The sequence below is a fragment of the Chanodichthys erythropterus genome, chromosome 9 (genome assembly GCF_024489055.1).
Source record: "Chanodichthys erythropterus isolate Z2021 chromosome 9, ASM2448905v1, whole genome shotgun sequence".
Lineage (NCBI taxonomy): Eukaryota > Metazoa > Chordata > Actinopteri > Cypriniformes > Xenocyprididae > Chanodichthys > Chanodichthys erythropterus.
The window spans coordinates 18276832-18302619 of record NC_090229.1 but is presented as its reverse complement, the minus strand read 5'-3'; the positions used below and the strand labels follow the sequence as shown (position 1 = coordinate 18302619).

Here is a 25788-nt window from a genome sequence, read left to right as displayed (position 1 = left end):
AAAGCTCAAAGAACAGCATTTGTGGCATAAAGTTGATTACATGAATAATTTCAATGTGTCTGTCGTTCAAAACAAAGGCTAATCTGAGGCACTCACAATGGAAGTGAATGGAGCCAATTTTTGGAGGACCTAAAAGCAAAATATATAGTTAATAACAGTAAAGGTTATTCATATAAGTTGGCGAAACTAAAAAAAAATTGTCACATTTTAAGTTAAGAAATTAAAAGTTTAAGTAAGCAGAACTGGGAGTTTTTTTATTTTGTACTTAGACATTTTAATTGTTCTTAACTTGAAAGGTTTGAGTACACTTATTTGTTCATTTAATTAACCTCATCAATGTGAACATTTTTATTACTGTAAACTTAGCTATAACAAGCTAATTCAGAAAATGCTAACTTGCTAATTTGCTAACATATTAACAATAGCATAGTATAACACTTGCTGAATGAGTGCAGCAATATAAAGCATTTAACATTGCTCTCAAACTAAGCCGCATGCACCACTTGTCAACCATGATGGTAACTTTCCAAAAACCCACATTAACAGAAACTCTTCTAAATTAGCACAACAAAACATTAATCACTACTAAATTTCCCACTTAACATTTAGCTTGCACAAAAAACATTATATAACAATTTTAGCATTTACTCTCCCTTTTAAATGCCATGGGCAAAGCATGCTGGGAAATAGAAATCCCTGCCCAGTTTCAGTAAAACTTAAAAAAATGAAACAGTTCAGTTTAGTTAAAATATATCAGTTCTGTGAACTCATAAAAGTTTGTTTAATTTAAGTTTGTCCTACTCAAACCAATTAATTATTTTGAGTTTTAGGTGTGCATTAATTCTTCTGTTAAAACTATTATTTGAGCTGTAAAGCTGTTGAAATCATAATTTCTACAGTTGTTTTAGGATTGTAAGGTTTACATCATGGCAACAAAGTTGTAAAATTTGATATAACTTTGCACAAAAAAAAAAAGCCATTTTCCTCACACTAAATTCATGTTAACACATATCATTTATGTCTTGTGGATATACTACTAAAACAGTAAGTGTTTTAATGTTCATGGCCCCATTCACTTCCATTGTGAGAGCCTCAAAAAGGTTGAAATGCAGGTTGAAATGAATTTTTGTGGTATAACATCAATATGTGCCCTGTAAATTGAGCTTAAGTTGTATTGAACCTGGAATACTTCTTTAAACTATGAAGAGCAAGGGAGATTTTTAAGGCATGTTTCTGCATATTTCTCCTCCTCCCCATTCACTCTCCTCGTGTGCCGGTCCAGACTGCCTCAGAGTTCAGACAGATCTAACTGGCTATATAAGGTCAAATGCTAGTCTCAGCAGCAGAGTAATTGCTAAGTAATTGACCGAGATGAGCTATTTATACAGTGTAAAAGTACACAAAATGCACTTCAAGTGGGTTAGCAATTACTAATGAGAACGTCTGGATGCATAATAATGAGCAGGAACATCCCGGAATTCTTTAACCTGTCTCTATACAAATTATTTATGTGGACATATTTGAATCTCTCCCAAAAGCACTACTGGACTGGTGGTGTGCTTGTCTTAACATACAGCAACAATCCAATGATGACTTAATGCATTCTTTGGCAGCTGCAACAATACAGCTTTGGATTCTACATAAAAGACATCAGTAAATAAAGCTATTACCCACCTACTGTCACTAAACACCTTACATCACTGACATAGCGTGGGAAAACACAATGAAATCAGTTTTCTCCAAGCTGTAGAAGCCCTCAGTCTCACAGAAAAGCAGCCGATGCCCATATTTGCACATCTGGCACATGAAGTATTCCAACTATGTCCTGCTGTGGCGTAAAAGAGGTGTTAAGGGACAGAAAGTGACCGCCTTCAAAGTTGAGGAAAGTGCTGTGCCCTTCCTCTGAAGATCTGAAGATACGAGCATCTTGTGTTTGCGTCATTACCTCGTAGCCGCCACAGCCTAGAAACTTCCCTACGTGATCAGTCAGCAATCCACAGGATGGAAGTGTGATGATGTTCCTCTCAGTGATATTTCCTCAAGCTTCAAAAAGCCTGTCATCAGATTCTAGGACTTCACAAATCAGATTCAGAGGAATCGAGCCAAGAATAACGTCCTGGTGGGATCGCTGGTTTTTTTTGCACTGGGACAGCAGTCATTCGGCTATTTGGGAGGAAGCACAGCGCACACTATCAGGCCTGGCCTTTCTTGACTCCTTAATCTTTACTTCCTTCCCTCCAGAGAACCACCAGCAGCACCACTTCTATGTCCAAAGCCCCAGCTGCAATTGAACAAGCATGATATAAAAGCAGATATTGGCTTGGCCCCAAGGATTTGGGCCCACATACTTCCCAATTTTCAGATTAAACAGCTCCTGTCTCTGAAGTGGTTCCAGGAGCGAATGGCTTTTGTTGCTGGAAATAATCCACACATCCTCTCCCACATCCTGGGGGATCGGCATCTCAAAGTGCCCCTCTCCTGGCCCCAAATGTACTTTGTTGATCACTCTTTTTCGCTCTGATTTGGGCTTCAAGAAAGGCCTGGAGGACCATACCATTCCCTAGAGAAGGGGCGGCTGACTGTCTCCTGCTGTGATCCGTACAGGGCAAAGGACAGGGAGTCTAAGAATCAGTTTCTCTCGCACACAGACATATTTCTGTCATCCATTGGCTAATAAAATCATGCTGTAATAAACGGCAAGGCAACTAAATACTCTCCAGACCAAAAAAAAAAAAAAAACTGCAATCCTGAGTCCTGTGCTTCACATTAGCTCAAGCAGAAAGGGAGTGCCTAATTCAGGAAAAGAAAAACAGAGGAGTGACCGCTGTTAAGATGCATGCCCAGTGCTAATTAGAATGTGACATTTTCTCTCTGTGAATGGCTGGAACCAGCCTGGGGCACTGGGTAATGACCTCATATCCTGTGGAATACTTATTCCTGGATAGAAACCTGGTAGGATATACGGGAAGACCTGTGGTCATCCTGAGTAAGTTTATTTAAGTTATAGCCAAATTACTTTCTTACTAGTGTTAGCTTATCCAAAGCAACTGCTTCACTGGAAATTGCACAGTGCCTGAAATTCGATTTTGAATTCACTGATTTTAAGAATAAAGCTTGGTATACTGTAAACCCAAACAAAACACAGTGCGCACACACGATTCATTGAGCATTTCCTGAGGGGTGACCTTCCCGAGCAGTGTAAGGAAAGTGAGTTTCACTGCAGCCATTTAAACAGATCCAACAGGTTCTCACCACCCAAAGCCACCCAGACTACTAAACAAACAGCATGGTTAGCCAAAAAGAGCATTTAAATTGCTCAATTCATAAAAACTGGGGCATCCTGGAGGGCAATGCCCAAAAGGAATCAGTGGGAACAGCTGCCAAAGCAATGGCTTGATACCCACAGAGTGCTTCACTTCTAAAAACCTCTGCTTTGCAGACTAAATAAGACGGATTAGTGTTTTAGTTTACCTGTTGATGAGATACTGATACATAATCATATGCAGTGTTAACTAACATGAGACTGAGAGGGAGTGTGCAAAAACTGGCAAAAACCAATGCAAATTGAGTTTTCACTGAAAAATATCTGAAATTATGTGGTGAAAACATGTTTTAAACAAACAGTTCAGTCAAAACTGATCATTTAATTATTCTCATTTTGTTTCAAATCTGTATGACTTTCTTTTTTCCATGAAACACATAAGGAGAAATTTTGAAAAAATGTCCTGGTCACTGTTTTCCATGCAATAATTATGGAAAGAATACAATGTACCAAAAATACTTGGAATAAAATTCATGAATATTATGGACCACATTTATGATACATGATTTATAGAGCAGTTTGTCCTTTTTGAGGTTTTGAAAGTTTCAGTCCTTATTCATTGTAATTGCACAGAAAAAAAAGAAAACATTCTCCTTTTGCATTCCAAGGATGAAAGTAAGTGATATGGGATTTGTAAATCATGACATTCCTTTAAGTAGCCAAACTAGGGATAAAATGGATCAGTTGAGTTCTACTGCTACACATTATTTATGATTGCTGCACACTTCAGGTCAAACTAAATATTATTATTCCAGAATCATATTTGAGAGAAATGCAGCATTTACCTGGCCATGCCCAGACTGGAGAACCCTGAGGGAACAATAAGCACATCTAGGCGTGAGAATGGATGGACACCAAGAACAGAGTGGGCTGCAGTCAGACAGAGAGGCAGTAGAGGTAGAACCATGTCTTTTGCCTTTTGCAGGTGGCAGGGTGAGGCAAATACCCGGTGAGGAATAACAGTCTGTGCCCTAGCATCGCTAAGCATGAAGCGACAGGGATAATCCATGTGGGAGCAAACATATTGCTGATCAGCACTGTCCAAAGAAAGACTGCAATACAGAGAAATATGCAAATATTAATGCAAAAAATACACTAAACAATAACATTAGTTGTAGGCTTTGATTCAGCAGCATGCAGTAAACAAGAATAAACACAGAGTCACTGCGTACTGTAAAGGTACATATATGCAAGAAACCCAATCACAATTCAGTATGATTTAGCAATGCAATATGCAAATATTGTGACATTTAATCAATGTTATCACTACTTAGAAACGATTCTGCATTTGTTTTTATCATTGTTTTTACTCAGGATTATTTTGGAAGTATTTAGAAACCTATATTACCTGAAAACCGGAGTGTATGATAGAAATGTTTACTTGTTAATAATGTGACTATGTAATACCTGTTGTTCTTGGAGATTTTCAAATCTTAAAAACTGTAAAATTTGCCAAAACAAAATAAACAATACACTGAAGATCTACAAAAAAAAGTTTCAATGAGGTCTGAAAATTCAGTATTTTTATCTAGACTTACACTTAGTCACATGAACAACATACCTGGGTACTTTAACACAAGTTTCGTCTGTCTTTTCAACCTCAAAGTTGGGAATGTTTACTCGAGCCTCTTGCCATTGGCCTACTGCTATGGTAAAGGTAGAGGCTGGCATTGGCATCGTAACATAATAATCCCACTGTAAAAAACCTGAACGGAGCAGAGAAAAGACTTCAGCATTTTCCGTAGTAAAATTATTGCATTAAATTATACCTCTGTGACTATGAACTGCTGAGTTAGGGTTTAACTGTACCTGTCTCCGCAGGCTTAGGAAAGGCTTGATTTTCACCACTCATTAGAACAGTGTAATCACACGGAGCTCTCACGCATGCTTGCCACGTTGACATGGCAACAGGTGGCTCCTGGCATGGGAAGAGGGCTCTGTTGTTGATGGGCGAGCCCATGGTATATACACAGCATCTAAACGATAAAGAGGTGGCATAACAGCATATCTTGGATATGGTTGTGTGTGGGTAGGGATGGGAAAAAATACAGACTTTCTGATTAATCGCAATCTTCATTTGAACAAGGTCAATTCTTAAAATCCCACAATCTACCTTTTACTCTATGCCAGTGTTTCCTACAGTGCTTTCCAAAGATGGTGCTGAATCTAAAGTCTCACGGCAAAAGTAGTCATATATTGCCCACATTTGCAGTCCGAATTGAATGTGAGAAGATAAAAAAGATTGTTACGACGAAATTTTACCAAGAAAACACTTTTGCGGGTTGCGCGCCGTATAGCCCTGTCTGATTCACGAACAAGTAACTCTTTTAAACGGTTCTTTATAGTGAACCAAAATCAGCGCAATCATTAGTCAGTCCCTTTAAAGTCCCCCTGAAATCAAAATTTAAGTTTTTTTGCTTTTAGTATGAATATGTTAGCCTTAATGTTATGAATAAGCCGGTGTGTTCCAAAACAATATTAACAAGATTCACATTTAGGAGATATAAGGATTCAAATCTTACAGTCTCTCACTTCCGCTAAAATGGATCATGGATTTTCATGACATCACATTACACTTCAGCTTCTCATCAAATCTTCTGTCCAATCAAATGCTCTCTAGAATCTGAAGTCCCGCCCCCTCCTACTCTATCAAGAAACACTGAAGCTGAGGCTAAAATCGGTCATTTGTTCACACATTTACTAGTTTCCATATGGTGAATGGCACATAGTGCACTATATAGAGCATAGGGAACGATTCAGACAGTATAAATATGCTTTCCATTGACGCGAATGAAGTCCGTTTTCACATTAGTATCACGTGAACCGCCGCAGCACGAGCACAGTCTGCTCTGTCTGTTCCTGTTTCAGTTAAAATTACGTCAACACATTGAATAATGCTGCCAGTTCCAAGACACTTCAGCGGGTCTTTAAGACAAGTCATTTCCCTCGGCGGCATTCAAGCCAAAGACTATAGAATAACACAAGACGTGTCACTCCCATGGTCACTCCTATTGTTTTGAATGGGAGAAAGTGTAACGCGCAATATGGCGGAATAAGTCCCGCCTTATAAATAAGAGCCAATCGCCGACTGGTAAAGTCATCGCGTCACTTCAGCGGCCGTTAGAATCACCGGTTTCGCATTAGCTTGATCCAGCCTGAAAAATATTTTTTTTTGGTCATGATTCGAGCATTTAGAAACTAAATTTATGAGCTGGTTGTTGTTAGATTTCATTGGTGATTTCAAATATGAAATTTAATCGTAAGGTTGGCAAATAGTTTTGGAGAATTTGATGTTTCCCCATTCAAAGAGATTGCATGATGCCTAGAATGCCCGAGAGGCGTTTCAAAGATGGCCGCCGAGTGAAATGACTTGACTTAAAGGGACTTTGTTCAAGCGCAGCTCCTATCTCTTTGAATGGGGAAACATCAAATTATCCAAAGCTGTTTGCCAAGGTTTCGATTAAATTTCATATTTGAAATCACCAATGAAATCTAACCACAACTGTCTCGTAAATGTTTCTAAACGCTCGAATCATGACAACAAAAAGGGTATTTTTCAGGATGGATCAAGCTAATGCGCATGCACAATCCTAAATGCGCATCTCTTGTGTCTCATTTCAGAGGCGCATCTGACCGTTTCTATAGGAACCGGAGCTTCTAACGGCCACTGCAGTGACGTGATGACTTTACCATTTAGCGATTGACTCTTATTTAGAAGGCGGGACTTATTCCGCCATATTGCGCGTTGCACTTTCTCCCATTCAAAACAATTTGAGTGACGCGTCTTGTTATTTTATAGTCTTTGGTGTAGTCAAGGATCTAGCTTCTGCCAGACTGCCTTCCCTATTCAACATACGGAAAAAGCGTAACTGACGTTGCGTCCTTTACGCTTGTAAGTTGAATAAGGCGTAGGACGTATCGTAATCATTTTGAACTGCAAGTAGTGTTGCCAAGTCCGCGGGTTGAAGCGACCCCAAATAACATAATATTTAGCCTATGGAATGTGAATTTTACCAGGAGAACCCCTGAAAAAAACAAAGATTTTACCACCCGGAACTCAATTTTTACGGGGGAGCCCCCATGAAATGCGAGTGGGCTTGTTTTGGGCTAGTTTTGAGTAGCAATTGGGTGGAGGCATTACACTTTCTTCGTAAGTTCAATACGGAAGGTGATCTGGTGGAAGCTTGTTATTTTACTTAATAACGAGTTAAATATGGATATTTTTCTTACAAAAATGCATCGCTTTGCTTCAGAAGGTCTTTATTAACCCCCAGAGCCATGTGGAGTACGTTTATGTTGGATGGATGCACTTTTTTCAGTTTCAAATAGGTGGTTTCTGTGCACTGCCAATATAAAGCTTAGGAGCATCAGGGTGATTATTAATATAACTCTGATTGTATTCGTCTGAAATAAGAAAATCATATACACGTAGGATGGCTTGAGGGTGAGTAAATCATGGGGTAATTTTCATTTTAAAGTGAACTAACCCTTTAATCATTAATTGAAAAGATTCATGAACTTTGGAGTTTTTCATTTGAATCAATCTGACAAATCACTGACTCACTGAAACATCACAGCGGTTAAAGAAACATTGTTATTATTACTTTCATTGATGGAATTTTGTTATAAATATATGTTATAAATACCAATAAAAACCTTTATTTTTAGGAGTGTATAATTTACAGCATTAGCTGAAGCTGCAAAATGGACATATATATTTGTCCAAATGAATTTGCTCTAATCTTCAAATCTGTACAAATCACCACCCCGAGTTGTAGGTGCATGTAAATATCTAAACATGGTTGGTACCTGCCATCCTGGTCTTTTGTCCACCTCACAGAACCACCTGTGGGCTTAGTTTCATACCAGATTCGGACAGCAGATGGGAAATCATGAGGGGAACAAACCCCTTCCTTCCTGATCTGAAGACTCCACCGGTCCGTGTGAAACCGAAGAGGTTGTGCATTTAGGATGGTAGGGGAACGGCTGCACTGAAGGTATAGCTCATGCTGCGATCTCCAGCAGACTGAAGGCATAGAGACCAGCCTCTGTACCAGACTGGATGACGGATGATCTGCATTTGCATACCGTTGGTCTATGTCAAGTTTATTTAAATTAGGTACTGCAGTTACATCCACCTCTTCCACTTTTGACACCATCAAGTCACAACAATCCAGCACCAAGGTGAATTCTTCACTCTCATCACCCCAAAAGACATTACTGACATAATTTCCTCCACTCAAACATGATGATTCCTCAATAGGTATCACCTCATTTGGCTCAGGTGTGATGGGAGAACTTACGTCATGTTTACATGACACCTGAGATATGTTTTGCGCCTCTGTGTTTGATCCAGATCCCGGTTCACCTTGTTTGCAGGAACCAATACCGGGTGCCAGAAACAGAACAATGCTGCCACCAATTACCTTCCTTTGAAAGTGAACAGTGAGGTCAAGTACATAGTGTCGGACGAGCATATGGTTGGTGTTAGCCCGCAGGGGCAGGTCATCCTTATTGGGATCCAGATCAACATCAGGGTTACTTTCCATGTCTGATGGGGATGTTCTTTAGGCAGGAACAGATCTTGAAACCAGACTGAAATATCATTAGGAATAAAGTAAACGGAATGTCATTTGTAAAAATAATTCGGCTCTCATAAAAATTCCACTCGTTATTGAGTCTGCATCTGGTCCTGAGGCATTCAATAGCCTGTAATTATAAATGTTGAAGAAAATATTACTTAAATGAATCTATTTAAGGTAAATATACAATCTCACCATTAAACGGCAATCATAATACTTAAGACAGACCTCTTGAATAGCATAAACATCCCTAGGCCATCGTACATTCTGTTATGCAGTGCTATCCTAAATAATTACATGGGTAGTTGACATGAAATCTCAAGCAGTGACATGCTATACTTTTAAAACTGTTTTGAGCAATATTTTCTTATATAATTATTAAAATGCATGCAGTTTTTATAAACTCATATTAACTGGAATATTAAATTGTAATGAACATTTTTAAAAGAACATTTAATTGATGTTCACAGGATTATTTAAAGGGATAGATCACATAAAAAATTCATTCCAAAGTCCTTCCAAATCTGTTTGATTTTCTTTCTTTTGAGGAACATAAAATTGATTAAAAGTGATTAAAAATACTGTTACTTCAAACAAACAGACCTATACATAAACTAAAACCTTGATGACAAGTAAAAAAAAATCTAAATAAATGTTTTTACTAAAAACAAGGGGAATGTTTTAATATTTCATTGTCTTGTAACTAAGCTGAAATTTAAAGAGTAGGCTACCCTCAGACTGTACAAGTGTACACTTGTGTTCTCTTTCAGTGCAAAGGGGAAATTTAATACTGTAAGTGGTGCTTAAAGCAAACACTGTAAATAACCCTTAAGATAAATACTACTCCCTTGGTGATGACTAGACAATCCATTCATATTCATTCTTTCATAGAAGTTGTTCTAAATTCTGGAGTACCACAGCAAGCACTGCACAGTCTGGATATCTTCCTTAGAGCTTTTCAGATTGTAGTCCTAAAATCTGGAAGGTTTTTGAGTCATACCATCTGGAATTTCCTGTGGGTTTTTATAATGGACGATTTTGATTTATGTTGAGTAATATTCTGTAGATATTAGTTAACATTACTTTTATATTTTCTTTTACACTGTATATTAAAAGGATGTGTTTTGTTTTATAAATCAAACAACATAAAGTTGTAGTCCAAATATAGCAATTTAAGCAACTTACATTTTACACATTGACTTCAGAATTCCTGTTTAAAATTGGGTTGAAATGACAGTAGTGAAAATTCTTTTATTCCATAATGTGAAATAAGTATGTAAAATAAGCAATGCTTGATGTGAGGGGGAATGCGGGGGGATGACATCCCCCTTGTTGAAAAATAGTTCCAAAAAAATATCACAGCAGAACATAACACATGTCACAGAAACAGCTGTGTTTTCATTACTGAATGATTCAGCATTTTGAAGGAATTGGTTGAGTCAAAGATTCAATGACCCATTCATAAATAACTGCCTCGTACTTGAATGAATCAGCTGTTTGAACAAATCGTTTGAATGAATGACTCAATGACTCACTTATTAAGACGGTCACTTGAAGCCATCTACTGGCGGTTTAGAATCATGTTTAAAAGTATCATTCTTTCTAACATTTCTTATTTGTATATTCATTTAAAAAATAATAATAATCTCATTACATTATTTAATGCAGTTGTAATTTTTCAGTGTGAATGATTTAATTTGATTGGGAACTTCAGTGTCTTATTATTCTAATTTTAGTTATTGATCAAATTTAAGAATTTAAAATTAAATATGAAGCTTACTTTTAATAAGATTAGGGAAGGTAAAATAAATAAATAAATGTAAATATCACAAATATGCAACAGATTTAAATATGTCAAAGCTGATAGAACACTGATAAGAATATTGCTTCAGAATACATTATATTTGCAACACAAAAATCCTATTTTTTTTCTGGATAAGCAACTTTTTTAAACAAAACGAAAAAGCAGGAATGGTCAATTTTGATTTAATTGTGACTTTAAGATATTTACTGTGTGTAACTGTAGGGAAAAAAAGTGTATAGTACTGGAAAGTGTGGAGAGAATTCGATTGAACAGCTCTATTCAACGCACCTTTATAACAAGTAACTTAGTAGTTATTAACAGAAGTTTCAAAACCAGAACGTGTGGTTCAGTAAAAAGCAAACGGGAAATATCCAAGCTGTGCAGAGCTAGAGGACGTCAGGACCAGGACTGAGCACTGTTTACAGTATGACTTCCATACGGGTTTAAAGCCCGTGAGATTCTACGGTAGACGCCTGAATCGAATGCAACCGAAGGGGTTCAAAACTTCTCAACAAATCAGCTTTATATACTTTAATAAAAAGATCTCAGCTACTGAAGTGAGATTCCTTGTTTTATGATTCTTCAGATTTTCTCACAGAAAAATATGCATCTGACAATAACCCGCAAAAGATGGTTTGTACGGCAGCAACAAAACCTAAAAGTCATTTTATAAATACTGTGAGTGTTTCACGAACCTGTTCCTCCCTGTGACAGTTCTACAACGCTTGAAAAGCCGCAGAACCGCGGTCTCATGTGATGTACGTCATCAAGCAGCGTCAGGAAGCTGAGCTGGATCTCATAAGGATTTCCCCACAGTCTATGGATTTCCCTGTTATCCGTCTGCTCGAAATTGACGAACCATGCCAATTAATTAGTTTATAATGCAAGAATAAACCCAGATACTGCGATCAAAAGTCAAAATAATATTTCACAACATATTCTTACCGCACAACAGGTTATAAGCATGTAGCTTTTATTAGGAAGTTTCATTGACAAAAATATGTATATTTATTTGTGCTTTTAGACAGAAATAAACCAAGTTGAAACTGAAATGACCTATTAAAACCAACATAAAGTTCTCAGTTTTAATGTGTAACAGAAGAAATGAAGCAAAACAACAAAAACAGCAGAGCTTATGTGCAGTGCACTTGTAAATCGAGAGAAGAAAAAAAAAACAGTTTGAGAAGAATAAACTCAATTGTTCACTGGTATATTTTATCACTGAACCGAAGAAATGAATTTTTACAGTTATTTATTTAACATTTGGAAAAAGAAAAGTAAAAAGTAAACATCTGATGTGCTCATTCTCTGCACTTTTAACTGATGCTGTTCTTCCCTCACTGTAAACCTGACTTATTTTTATTCTGATTTGATATGGTCACATTTTAATAATTGAATATGAACTAAATATTCTCTATAAATAAAATATAACTATATATACAAAACTGTATCATAAATCTTACAATTACAATGTACATAGAATAAAACAAAGGAACCGAGTGATCATGATAAAGCAATATGTAAACGTACAAAAGAAGAGGTGATCAGTTTTATACCATTATTGCATCTAAACTGTCCATTTTTACACATTTGACACTGTGGCTTTTAAATATTGATCAGGCTTTCTTTCTTGAAGCAGTTAATTTAAGGTTGTAGGTTTTTTCTTAACATGTAACATGTCTGTAAGTATTGTATTAGCTCAAAATACAATATGCTGTAACATACTAAGGAAGATTAAAACCATAACCAGAAGATGAAGAAAAAAAAAGAGTGACTGGCTAAGGTTTTTGTTCTAAAAACAATTATAAACAAATAATACGCAAGTTCTAGATCCCTTCAAATCAGTTCAATATATACAGTATACAGAATACAACAATCTAGGATATTTTCAGGGGGGTTCAACACTGTGCATGAAACTCTGCTCGAGTCATCTAATTATCAGCTGACGAAGCTCTTGTTTCCTGGCACACTGAAACATCCTTCCCTTGATATCCTCTAGAGACGCTCTCTTGACATCATGAATTTTCATCTTGTGTCCGACGGAGGCTGTGTCGTTTGAAGGAATCTCTGTTACAAACACAAGAGGGAACAGGAGCTTAAGCACTGACTGCAATGTTAGAAAGAAATAGCTCCAAAAAAAAGAGCTGCACTGAGCAATATGAGTGCTCGCATTGGCCACGTTCACACGGTCAATGTTTGCATAGTGCATAGTGCAAATTCTCCTGTATATAAAGCCTATAGAGCATAAGGATTTTCCTACATATACAGAAAATGGCTAACAAAGCCACTGAATTATAGTCTATATTGCAAGAATAGACACAGATACTGCTATGAAAAGTCAAAAAATTCCACAACACAATATTACTGCACATCAGTTGCATTTAAACAGTGCGTACGTAGGGAACCTTAAAACTTGAAAACCACATTTAGTACTTCATACAGGTCTGACAACTGTATTCTACTGCTGCATGAACATAACCATTGAGACTCACTCCAAAAAGCCATAATTGAAAGGATACCTCAGCCTCTTGTTTTCCAAACCAAGTTATTTTTTCAGAGGAATGCAAAAAATGTGGGTAACACTTAAGTTTGGGAACCAATTCTCATTATTAACTAGTTGCTTATTAGCTTGCATATTACTAGCATATTGGCTGTTTATTAGTACTTATAAAGCACATATTAATGCCTTGTTCTGCATAACAATATTCTGCATCCCTTAATCCTACCCCATACCTACAGTAAACTATTAATTTGCAGTAAATTAGGAGTTTGAGACAAAAGTCGTAGTTAATAGTGAAAATGTGTACCCCAAACTAAAGTGTGACTAAAATTTGTTGTAAAGAATCTTTGCATATACCTTTTCCATACAACAGTCTCCAAAATATCACTATAAAAGCACCATAAAAGTAGTTTATAATGACAAAATCTTCATTTTTTGGGGTGAGCTATTCCTTTAGCACAAATTATGGAAATACTACTGAACACAAGAGAATATTTCCACCATTCACTGATTGCGGAGTCAAAGATCAAGTATACTACTAGTGGGTGTACCTATTCTCGATGCGAGGTTTGATGATGGGCTTGTAGAGCTCAGGGATCTTTCTCTCCAGCATTGGCCTCAGGTTCTCTCGCAGTTTGTTGTAGTTTTTCTTCATCTCCTGCTGGTACTCCTTCTGATCAGGAGTGATGAGTTGCTTGTTCTTCTCAACAGCCTCTCCACACCTGCAAATATGCAATCACAACAGCATTAGCAACACAACAAGCACAGCAGAGCACCAGGCGATGAATAATTGCTGCAGTTATCTGCATTTAGACAGAAATAGACTAATGAGTTTGATAAGGAGAATCAACAATTAAGTTTTTTTTTTTCGCAAAAATCTTCCTCAAAGTAAAAAAAAATTGCAAATCGAACACTGAGGAGCAAGAAAATGTGCTTAGAGAATTAAAATGCTATAACGTCTTGGCATAAGTAACAGTAACTTGGCTAGAGAAGGACTGTGCTAACTTGGATGGATTATGAAGAAAAATAAACAAATTTAAATTACAGTAAATATTTGTCTGCACAATGGCAGCAATCAAGGCCCAGAAACCAACATGAACTATTCTGTCTGTAAAAAGCAATATGTAATATTTTCATACAAACTGTATACATCCTGGAAAAAATCACTGTATTCAAAATCTTAATTCGTTTCGAGTCTTGGTTTAAACATTATGATGATTATGCAAAACAAATGCAGCTGGGGGACATTAGGATGGGTTTTCTCCGCTTGTGGAAAAGCCCCTCGGGTGTCTTACGTCCACGTATTTCAGCGAACTTTCAAATAAAGAACTTTAAACAAACCAATCACTATAAAATAAAGACGCTTCCATATTTGCTTTGATCCTACAATGGAAAACTTGCTTCATTCAATCGTACGTCGCTGAAAAGATTACATGCATTATCTCTTTTCCACTGGAAACGGCCACTCACCGCAGTATGAACTCTTTGAAACACAAACGCAGTTTGTTGTGATGACGGAAGAGCTTGGGGTCTGCTGGGATTTCATTCAAGAAGACCTGGGCCACCTCCAATGGACCCTGCAGAGACACACAGAGTGAGAAAAGGGAAGAAAAGGCCCCCCCTCTCTCTCCCATGGCGCTAACGGAGAAAATGAATGCTTCATCCATTGGAGGCCACAAGGTAAAGTCAACACATAAGGGAAAGATCATGAATAAGTCTTTGTGTGAGTGATGTCACCGTGGAGCCAGGAGCAGAGGCATTGCTTCGCTCTTTGTATGTTGTTTCTCCAAAGGGCATTTATCACATAACCGCAGCCATATGCACAGGATTTAGATATGTTTTAAACTTGATTAGTGTTGTAAACTGTCACTCTGGAGCTTCAGACATCACTATAAATATAGAGACGCCGGGAGCATCAGTATGAATCCCTGCAACCCTAAAATTTACATTACTCTTCTATACTGTATAAAACCACATCTGCAGTAGAACAGGCATGGAAGGAGACTGGGTGACTGGAAAAGTGACTGTGGTTGGTTAGCATGGGTTCATTAGCCCCTGCTGGTAGATGCAGTAATTACATCATCTGAAACCCCAAAAAGCATCTTTCCCCTACTGATGGTCATTTAAAATCAGCAAAAGCATTTTTCTAAATAATTTACATTTCTACAGTTTCTTATTATTATTTTGATATAAAATATTACATATACATATGTACATATACATATATATATATATAGGCCACATACACACTGCAAAGAAATTTGTTTGTCCATTCACCTTTTAGTGCTTAATCCCATTCTATACACACAAAATTCAGTAATTTGCAAGAGTGACAATCGCAACCTACAACCGAATTAACTCCAAAAATGCAGGTAGAGACACCCGCATTTACAAAACTTATATGTATATTGTACAGAACCGAAATTAAAGGGATAGTACACCCAAAAATGAAAATTTGATGTTTATCTGCTTACCCCCAGGGCATCCAAGATGTAGATGACTTTGTTTCTTCAGTAGAACACAAATGATGTCCAACTGCGTTCTGCACTGAGGTCTGATCGCGCTCTGACAACGGAAGTGATGTCTAGCACTCATTGAAGTATATGGGCGAGACATCACTGCAGTTGTCAGAGCGCGATCAGACCTCACTAAGCGAATGCTGAACGCAGTTGGACATAGTGGTGTATTAGAGGTAAAAAATTATATAAATAATGTTCAGTTTCTTGCATAAACCGATCGTTTCGTGTCAGGACATCAATGTGCCGTCACGAGCCGCAGAGTTTAATTTGGATTTGTCTATGCATATTTTTTAACTCTTACAGATTATGTTACCATTCACTCACATTATACAGCTGACAGACGGCAACGGTTTGAGTTAAAAATCATTATTTAATTTTTTTTCTACTGAAGAAACAAAGTCACCTACATCTTGGATGCCCTAGGGTAAGCAGATAAACATCAAATTTTCATTTTTGGGTGAACTATCCCTTTTACAACTAGTTGTTAATGACATATTTTATTGTGCATCAGAGATGTGTCTCTCTTCTTTATGTGCGCTGAAAGAAATCACAGGGAAAGCAATACAAGCCTTGACTCATTCGTGTTGCCAGACTTTGCAAGAAAAACAGCAAACAAGAACAAGCCCACAATAAACCAAAACAATACCAAATACTTCATGCTGAAAATAAGACCAAAATATCACACCTGCTCACTCTAATACTCCGTAAACTTGATCCCCTAAAACGCTTATAATAAGAGGACATGGCAACATGCGCTCTGTGAAGCAGCCTTTCCAAGCATAAGCAAAATACAACTGTGTTTTAGTTAAAATTGCTGAACATAAGTCTTTTGTCACTGTAATATTTCTTTGGTCAGAATAGCGCATCCCAAAAGCGCAAGATGTCAGAACATTGCTTTGGTTACCACGGTGTCCATCATCGCAGTTTCGGGAGCGAGTCGTGCTCCGTACACATGGAACGATAATTTATGGGACTCACTCCCGCATAATATTCATTAATAGATGTTTTACTGAAGCATTTGTTTTAGAGGGCTCTCTACACAGCTCAGTTAGTATTGAACAGTGTTGGGGAAAGTTACTTTTAAAAGTAATGCATTGAAATATTGCGTTATTCCCTAAAAAAAGTAACTAATAGCATTAGTATAGGAGTAAGTAGTTCAACACTCTTATCTCTAAATCTAATCTAAAGACATTTTTGCTTAGTATAGATGAATTGAATCACTGAAGGTCAGCAGCAAAGACACTGGTTAATAAAGTGAGATTAAATTAAGTATATTTGTGTAATTTAATATAGTTAATTATTACAGGTTTGCATAAAATTCTGACATTGCATTTCACTGTTTTTAGTCATTTTGAGGAATATTGAATGTTTTCATGCAAGTGAGATGAGTAAATGCATGTTCACATTTAGTCTAGAACTACAATAACCATCATGTTTACACAGCGAACATAACACCTGTGCACTTTATTTTTCTCAACATGGAGACAAGAGAGCTGTTGGTCAATAAATGTAAAAAAGTAACTTGCGTTACTCATTTGAAAACGTAACAGAGATATTATGTTGTAAATTGAAAAAGTATTGAGTTACTTTACTAGTTACTTGAAAAAGTAATCTGATTAGGTAACCCAAGTTACTTGTAATGCGTTACCCCCAACACTGGTAGTGAAGGGTACAAGGGTGCATTATAGTTTCTGACCTGATTGACAGTGGCTGTGACAGATCCCTGCAGAACCATCTGAAGCATCACAGCATCTGGCTTTTCTCTGTGCGTGGCTTCAGCCAACTCTCTGGTCTTCTTTTGCATGTCCTCAATGGCCACCTCGATGGGCGTAAGGTCAAACTGAAAACATAAAAAAAAGAGTTGGGGATTGATTGAGCATGTAGTCTTTTAGATGCTTTTATCAAACTACCACTGCAGATGAAGAAGGGGTGGGAGGTGTTGTCATTACCTCCTCCTTCTGAATGACATTGATCCGTGTCTTGATGTAGGGGAAGGCATGCATGGTGGTCAGGATGGTTTTCCTCTTGTATTGCTCATTGAGTTCCCCCCGCGGCCGCCCACTTTTTGTGAATGGCGTAGTGTACATGAAGCGGCGAAGGTTGAAGTTCTTTTCAAAGTTGGTGAGGCGGTCTTTCATCTCATAGTCATCAAAGAAAGGCTCCACAAAGGTAATCTGTATGTATGCCTGATGTGAAATGTGAAAATCAACACACTATGTTTAAGGAAATCTCAATGGCACTTAAAGGAAACATAAATCATTGAGGGTAACATTAGTTGAATGAGGCAATTGAGATTTGACGGTAGAGGCAGTCGACGGCCTTTCAAGCTAATGAGGGTGCCACACAAGTCATAGTGAAGAAAACTTTTGATTGTAATTGTATTTACACTGGCACCACATTTGATGAGAAGTACCTTGTTGGGATTCAGCTTGTTTCGGTCTACTGGTGTGGAATCTTTAATCATTTCCAAAACTTCATCTCCAAAACACTCACTGTAGAAGTTCTGGAAAATTAGAAGATAAAGAGTTAACTACTAAGTTGCTCCTGATCAAACAAAATGTGCAAGTTAAGTATAATGTCAGAGCAAATTTCAGACATTACAGTACTGCCTAAAAGCATCAAAACCTCTAATTGAAACCTTTAGAAAAACTTCAAATTCATCTTTATCACAAATGCATTTCATAACTTCAGACGGTTCCAGAGAAATTTCACCTCGAGCCGGTGGGATATCTCTGGTAAATGGGTGATTCCTGGCTCTTTGTAGATAAATTCTTGCTCATCCAGGTCTCCAAATTTAGAGCCATAAAATCCTACGCGGAAGTAGGTTCCAAACATCCTCTTGTGACCCTGAAAAAGTAAAAATAAGCATTTAGATAAAAGCTAGTATTTGATGTTTGATGATCATTTTATGTATGTTTTTCCACTACGTTTAAATGACTTTTTGTCTTCACACTGAATTTTTTTTTTTTTCGAAGATGTAAATAAAACAAAGATTATTGAAACAAAATTTATAAGAAAATACTAATTCAGTCTTCTTTCTTCAAAATTAAAAGTACACATATTCTGTATGTTTCAATAATTTGTACTCATGAAAACTAAATGTATAATAACTATTAAATAACAGCTAAATCCCGTTTTAGATCAAGTATAGCATGTCACAACACATCAACTTCCCTATTTCTACCCAACTGCCCACATACATATAGATCATGGTCACATTAGACAGCTTCTTCCTGCCTGGCAGACTCATGTAGGAGGACATGTCATTTGTATGCTTTACCTTTTGAATGATGTTCTCAAAAGCCCTTTGGAGCTTGTCATGTGTGGAAGCGAGTTTCCGGAAATCTCTGTGGGCCTCAAGTATAGGCACGATTACTTTGTACACCTCATTAACTGCCTCGTACAACCCGCCCTGTAAGTGAACAATAGTTAGCAGTAATGAACAGTAATATATTATACGATATTAAAAATAGTTCATAAGTAATCATGCTTAATCATGCTTTATATATATATATATATATATATATATACACACACACACACACTACCAGCCAAAAGTTTGGAAACATTACTATTTTTTTGAATGAAGTCTCTTATGCTCATTGAGGCTGCATTTATTTCATAATAAATACAGAAAGAAAAATAATATTGTAAAATATTATTACAATTTTTAATTATGGTTTTCTATTTTAACATACTTTAAAATATAATTTATTTCTGTGATGCAAACATGAATTGTCAGCATCATTACTCCAGTCTTCAGTGTCACATGATCCTTCAGAAATCATTGTAATATACCGATTTATTATCAATGTTTGAAACAGTTGTGTTGCTTAATATTATTTTATAATCTGTGATACTTTTTCAGGATTCTTTGAGGAATAAAAAGTTAAAATAGAAATCTTTTGTAACAATATACACAATATACACTACCATTCAGTTTGGGGTATGTTATTTTTTTCTTTCTTTTTTTGAAAGAAATTAATACTTTTATTTAGAATGGATGTGTTAAATTGATAAAAAGTGATATTAAAGATTTATATTGTTAGAAAAGATTTATATTTTGAATAAATGCTGTTCTTTTTAACCTTTTATTCATCAATGAATCCTGAAAAAAGTATCACAGGTTCCAAAAAAATATTAAGAAACACAACTGTTTTCAACATTGATAATAACAGAGTATCAAACCAGCATATTAGAATTAGAATAGATTTCTCAAGGATCATGTGACACTGAAGACTGACCTGCGTGAAGTTGGCCCCCCACCCAACGCAAAACGTCAAAAATAGTCTCAATCGTGCAAAGTAGTCTCAATCGTTTGCTCCGTTTGTGCTAGTTTGTGCCGTAAAAATGTTTGTTTGTGCTGCTTCGGTTTTTTAGATATTAAAAGAATATTTATAGGTCATTCTGAGGTCTCTCAGCCCCCCACATGCTCCAAATTCACCACAAACAGTCGCAATCGTTTGTGTTGATAAAAGTTTCATTTGTGCTGCCTCGCTTTATAAATATTAGACATTGATTGCATTGAAATGAATGACACTGAACGGCTGTAAATGCAAATCGCATAAGAGCATATTATAGTGACTATTAGGCTACATACCAAAGCATAGACATTTAACAGAAATAGTAGGAGCAATGTGATTTCAAATTAAGTCTGTTTGCTTTCCTCCTTTTCAGTGACAAGCGCGTGTCAGAAACGGAAAGCTGCTGCATCAAAAAAGCTGCATCAGTCCGTGTAATTCCTTCAATTAATTAGCCTACGTCAAGAAAAAATGACTTATTTAATTGTCTAACTAAACTAAATCAAAAAAACAAATATAGTCATTTGTTTAATTTGATTTTACTTGCAAATAAACAAAGACAAAAAAGAATTAAGCCTATATAAGACTTTTTTTTGTATTTTTGGTTTATGGGTAAAACAAATTAGTTTATGCTTTAAGATTTGTTTCAAATGTGTGGGTGGCCCCTAAAATACTCATTTTGGCTTTATGTGGTCTAAAACAACATTGAGGAAATTTGTATTTATTTTATTCTTAAAAGGCTTAAGTTAAACCTAATGATGCAACATGTTTCACTCGTTATTAAAAGCAGTTTTTTGTTTTGTTTTTTATTCTTATAAATAATAACATAATTTGTGTTTCATTGGAAAAACCTAAAATATCAGAAAACAATGGAAGAGATTGCGCAGGCGCCTCCGCGGACAAGAGAAGCAGGCCTATTGTTGTGCTCTGCACTATAGATGTAGGCTACATTGGCAAGAAATATATGAAACAACCAATTAGAAACCACGATCAGATGAACAACCATCAGATGAACTTGCATGATGGGACATGCAAGACATAAGTTGAATGGCGTTTCAGGGCGTCACTCATGCGAAACAAATATTAAAGAATAATCACATTTTTTACCCATGAATAAAATTACGAAAAATCTAGCTTTATATTTCAGTTTTCAGTTTTTTTACACAAAACAAAAAACAAAAATCAAACTCTTTCTTATTCCTCTTTATTTCTTTTTAAGTAAAAAATCAAATCAGCCTACCAGGTACCAGACCCCAATTAAACATCCAATATTGTTATTTCATTATTTCTTTACAAAACCAAAATGAAAAAGAAACAAACATAAAACACATACACATCTAGGAATCAATCACTCATCAGAGAGCATCTTGTCCGCGGAGGCGCCTGCGCAATCCTATCCATTGTTTTCTGATATTTTAGGTTTTTCCAATGAAACACAAATTATGTTATTATTTATAAAAATAAAAAACAAAACAAAAAACTGCTTTTAATAACGAGTGAAACATGTTGCATCATTAGGTTTAACTTAGGCCTTTTAAGAATAAAATAAATACAAATAAATACAAATTTCCTCAATGTTGTTTTAGACCACATAAAGCCAAAATGAGTATTTTAGGGGCCACCCACACATTTGAAACGAATTTTAAAGCATAAACTAATTTAAATTAAACCCATAAACCAAAAATACAAAAAAAAAAAAAAAACTCTTAAAGCTATTTTTTTTTTTTTTATCTTATATAGGCTTAATTCTTTTTTGTCACTGTTTACTTTCAAGTAAAATCAAATTAAACAAATGCCTTTATTTGTTTTTTCAATTTGGTTTAGTTAGAAAATTAAATAAGTCATATCTCTTGATGTAGGCTAATTAATTGAAGGAATTACACGGACTGATGCAGCTTTTTTGATGCAGCAACTTTCCGTTTCTGACACGCGCTTGTCACTGAAAAGGAGGAAAGCAAACTTAATTTTGAAGTTAATTTTGAAGACTTAATTTGAAATCACATTGCTCCTACTATTTCTGTTAAATGTCTATGCTTTGGTATATAGCCTAATAGTCACTATAATATGCTCTTATGCGATTTGCATTTACAGCCGTTCAGTGTCATTCATTTCAATGCAATCAATGTCTAAAATTTATAAAGCGAGGCAGCACAAATTAAACTTTTATCGGCACAAACGATTGCGACTGTTTGTGGTGAATTTGGAGCATGTGGGGGGCTGAGAGACCTGAGATTTTATAAATATTATTTTAATAGACACATCTAAAAAAACGAAGCAGCACAAATAAAACTTTTACCAGCACAAATGAAGCACAAACATTTGAGACTGTTTTGGGCGAATTTGGAGCATGTGGGGGGCTGAGGGACCTGAGAATGAATACCCAATTCTTTTAATATTTTAAAAACCAAAGCAGCACAAATGGAAATTTCACCAGCACAAACCAGCACAAACGGAGCACAAACAAAAGAGACTATTTTGGGTGAATTTGGAGCATGTGGGGGGTTGAGTGACGTCATCGCCTATAATTTAAAGTCTAATATTTTAAAATCGAAAGCAGCACAAATGAAACTTTTACTGGCACAAACCAGCACAAACGAAGCACAAATGATTGAGACTATTTTGGGCGAATTTGGAGCATGTGGGGGGCTGAGTGACCTGAGAATGACCTATAAAAGTTATTTTAATATTTTAAAAACCAAAGCAGCACAAACGGAAATTTCACCAGCACAAACGGAGCACAAACAAACGAGACTATTTTGGGTGAATTTGGAGCATGTGGGAGGCTGAGTGACGTCATCGCCTATGATTCAAAGTCTAATATTTTAAAATCGAAAGCAGCACAAACGAAACTTTTACCGGCACAAACGAAGCACAAACGTTTGAGACTATTTTCGGTGAATTTGGAACATGTGGGGGGCTGGGTGACCTCAGAATGACCTATAAATATTCTTTTAATATCTAAAAAACTGAAGCAGCACAAACGAAAATTTTTACGGCACAAACAGAGCACAAACGATTGAGACTATTTCGCAGACATTTTGTGTTTGGTGGGGGGCCAACTTCACACAGGTTGAAGACTGTAGTAATGATGCTGAAAATTGAGCTTTGCATCACAAAAATAAATTATATTTTGAAGTATATTAAAAATAGAAAACCATAATTTTAACTTATAATATTTCACAATATTATTGTTTTTTCTGTATTTATTATGAAATAAATGCAGCCTTAATGAGCATAAGAGACTGGTAGTATATATATATATATATATATATATATATATATATATATATTTTTTTTTTTTTTTTTTTTTAGATATACACACACACACACACACACACACACACACACATACAATTAAATGAAATCTATTAATATAGTTTAGGTATTTTTTTATCTTTCAATGATTATTATTATTATAAATATTCAAATTATTTCAAATTATATTATATTTATATTTACTACCACTACTACTAAAAAGTATTTAAAAATAATCTATTCTTAAATATATATAAATATTACCATAGTACAGAAAAAAATATGGTGTAGCATAAAAGAAAATGGGCTGCTAATTTGGATTATGTCGTTGGCGCCTCGCTCCAGGGATAACTCACATTGCTGAATAGCTCAGCAGCCTGTTCCAGAAGCCCAACTAGGCCATTTTCTGTGAAGTAGCGTCCTGAGCAAACCCCATCCTCGTCTGGAGACAATATGTCGTCTGAGACTGCAGACTCCTCCAGCACATTAGGAGAGATGTTCTGGTGGGGAGAGACAATTATTTACCACAGTCGGACATGGATCTCATTCAGACCAAGCCTTGTGTGAGGGTTCGAAGAGCAGCCGAGACATAATTCACGCCTACTGTTGTTTTTCGGAAAGGGAGCCGATTCAAGCGTTTCCTACTCACGATAATAACTCACTTGAAAGGTGACGCTGCCCACAGGCAAGTATTTGTGATCCTCCAGCATGCTGAGATATTCAGCCACCAGGGCCGCGGCATGGATCAGACACATGGCTGACTCTGTAAAACACTTCCTGCCGTTGTGCTTCTCTGCCATGTTTTGGAGCCAGGTTAGACGTAGGTCTGGAGAGGTCTGGTAACCCTTTGCGATTCTGCAGCCAAAGCAAACCGTACGTTAATGCTCTGAGGAAATAAATACAATTTTGTTCATAATATCAAAGAAAAGTGTGGACTGGCATTTTCGCTCAAGTTATTACACATGTGAGGCACACTGCAGGGCTCAAATGTGCCACTCGGTTACTATGGTAAGTCCAAAAACAGTAGACAAACAGTACAAACCACAGCAAAATGGGAAGCAGAGAAAAAAAACCACAGGCCTGGGATCCCAAAGGCAGATGCAGACTTGGCTTTAGCTGCAGAAGAAAATGTGTACCTATACATGAGGTCCATGAGCATCTCAGGATCTTTTTGGTACTCCTTCATTTTTACTGTATCTGAGAGAATACTGTTTAGGTTCCTCAAGAGTTCATCCACCTGTGGAGACAGAAACCAATAAAGTAATTCATTACAACAGATGATCTAAAAATGTTTAGTATACATATTGATTAGGCTGGATGTCTAAAGGTCTAAACTTTAAGCCAAATTTTTACCTGTGAGGGCAGCTGTGTAGATTGCATTTCCATGTCCTCTTCCGCATATGCAAGGATAGTTCTGAAAGAGCGGCGTAGATGCTCCTCGTGGATGTCTGAAGACTTGCCGACCAACGAGGCCAAAGACATTGTCACCTGCATTTTGACTCTGGAGAAATTCTGCAAGGGCGAAAAACAAGAGGTCAAGATTTGGTTAATTACCCTAATACAGCTAGCCCCTGCTGGTCAATGTTGTAACTACAAAGTCTAGCAGCAAAAATAAATAAAATACAAAAATGTATAATATAATTATGGTACAATAATATTTTTTGTCCTTTGACAGCTATTCAAAATGTATAAAGACTAATTGACTAACTACTCTGGAGAACCAAAGTCCCTTTCAAGGAAAGTCTGTTCACTCGGCGGCCATTATGTGCAACACCTCCGGGCAGCTATTTCAGGCATCAAAGACCAAGTCCTATATATTTGAATGGGGGAATCCCGAAATCTCAAAAACTAGTTGCTGAGCTCACAATTAAATAACATTTCAAATCAGCAACAAAATCTGACATGAACTGTCCCATAAATATTGTTTCTTATGCACAAATAGCGTAAAAAAAAGCTTATTTTTCAAGCTAGACGAGCCAATGTCAGTCCTAAGCGCGAGTCTCGGGTTTCTATGGGAACCGGTAGGGATGGGCGTATCGATATGAAGTATCGATATGTCGATACTGTTACTGAGTATCGAAAGTATCGATACTCAAATAAAAATATTGCTACTAAGGTGTTATTTATTTATTTTTTTACCAGTGATTTTGTTCAATTAACAATAAATTGAATGCATACAATACATTGAATTCTACAAATAACCTATGTTAGCGAATAATTGTGTAGTAAAAGTATTTTCCTGCTCACCTCCGTGAAGTTGGCACCCCATAAAGCGAAATAATCCCCAAAAATATGTCATTCGTTTGTGCTACGTTTGTGCTGATTTGTGCCGCAAAAACGAACGTTTGTGCTGGTTTGGTGTTTGAGATATTAAGCATTATTTTTTTGGTCGTGTGACGTCATTCTCCACCCCATGTCGTTCAAATCGCTTCAAACCGGTGCAATTCGTTTGTGCTCGATTTGTGCTGGTTTGTGCCGTTAAAACAAACACTGTAACTGTTTTCC

The 25788-nt window shown here is 36.5% G+C and overlaps 2 protein-coding genes across 8 annotated transcripts in view; both read right to left on the bottom strand.

Moving 5' to 3' along the window:
* Positions 1–11466, bottom strand: part of aopep (aminopeptidase O (putative)) — a 93590-nt gene extending 82124 nt beyond the window's left edge. For 3 of the 4 annotated variants that reach the window (XR_010895986.1, XM_067394893.1, XM_067394894.1), the window contains exons 1-5: positions 11404–11466; positions 8132–9031; positions 5132–5298; positions 4884–5028; positions 4108–4374 (exon numbers count right to left, since the gene is read on the bottom strand). Coding sequence is in view for 3 of the 4 variants with exons in the window: in XM_067394893.1 (XP_067250994.1) it covers positions 4108–4374; positions 4884–5028; positions 5132–5298; positions 8132–8871 (1319 nt within the window). In the remaining variant the exon portion in view is untranslated. The remainder of the gene's footprint in view (positions 1–4107; positions 4375–4883; positions 5029–5131; positions 5299–8131; positions 9032–11403) is intronic. The other variant, XM_067394892.1, reaches the window with a different exon arrangement.
* A 198-nt stretch (positions 11467–11664) lies between these two features.
* dock8 (dedicator of cytokinesis 8) overlaps positions 11665–25788 on the bottom strand; it is a 64675-nt gene continuing 50551 nt past the window's right edge. For 3 of the 4 annotated variants that reach the window (XM_067394887.1, XM_067394885.1, XM_067394889.1), the window contains 12 exons: positions 24637–24795; positions 24420–24520; positions 23946–24138; positions 23640–23783; positions 19008–19139; positions 18440–18574; positions 18141–18230; positions 17677–17913; positions 17424–17567; positions 14679–14785; positions 13760–13930; positions 11665–12775 (listed from right to left, as the gene is read on the bottom strand). In XM_067394887.1, coding sequence (XP_067250988.1) covers positions 12724–12775; positions 13760–13930; positions 14679–14785; positions 17424–17567; positions 17677–17913; positions 18141–18230; positions 18440–18574; positions 19008–19139; positions 23640–23783; positions 23946–24138; positions 24420–24520; positions 24637–24795 — 1665 coding nt within the window. In that variant the 3' untranslated portion in view covers positions 11665–12723. The remainder of the gene's footprint in view (positions 12776–13759; positions 13931–14678; positions 14786–17423; positions 17568–17676; positions 17914–18140; positions 18231–18439; positions 18575–19007; positions 19140–23639; positions 23784–23945; positions 24139–24419; positions 24521–24636; positions 24796–25788) is intronic. The other variant, XM_067394888.1, reaches the window with a different exon arrangement.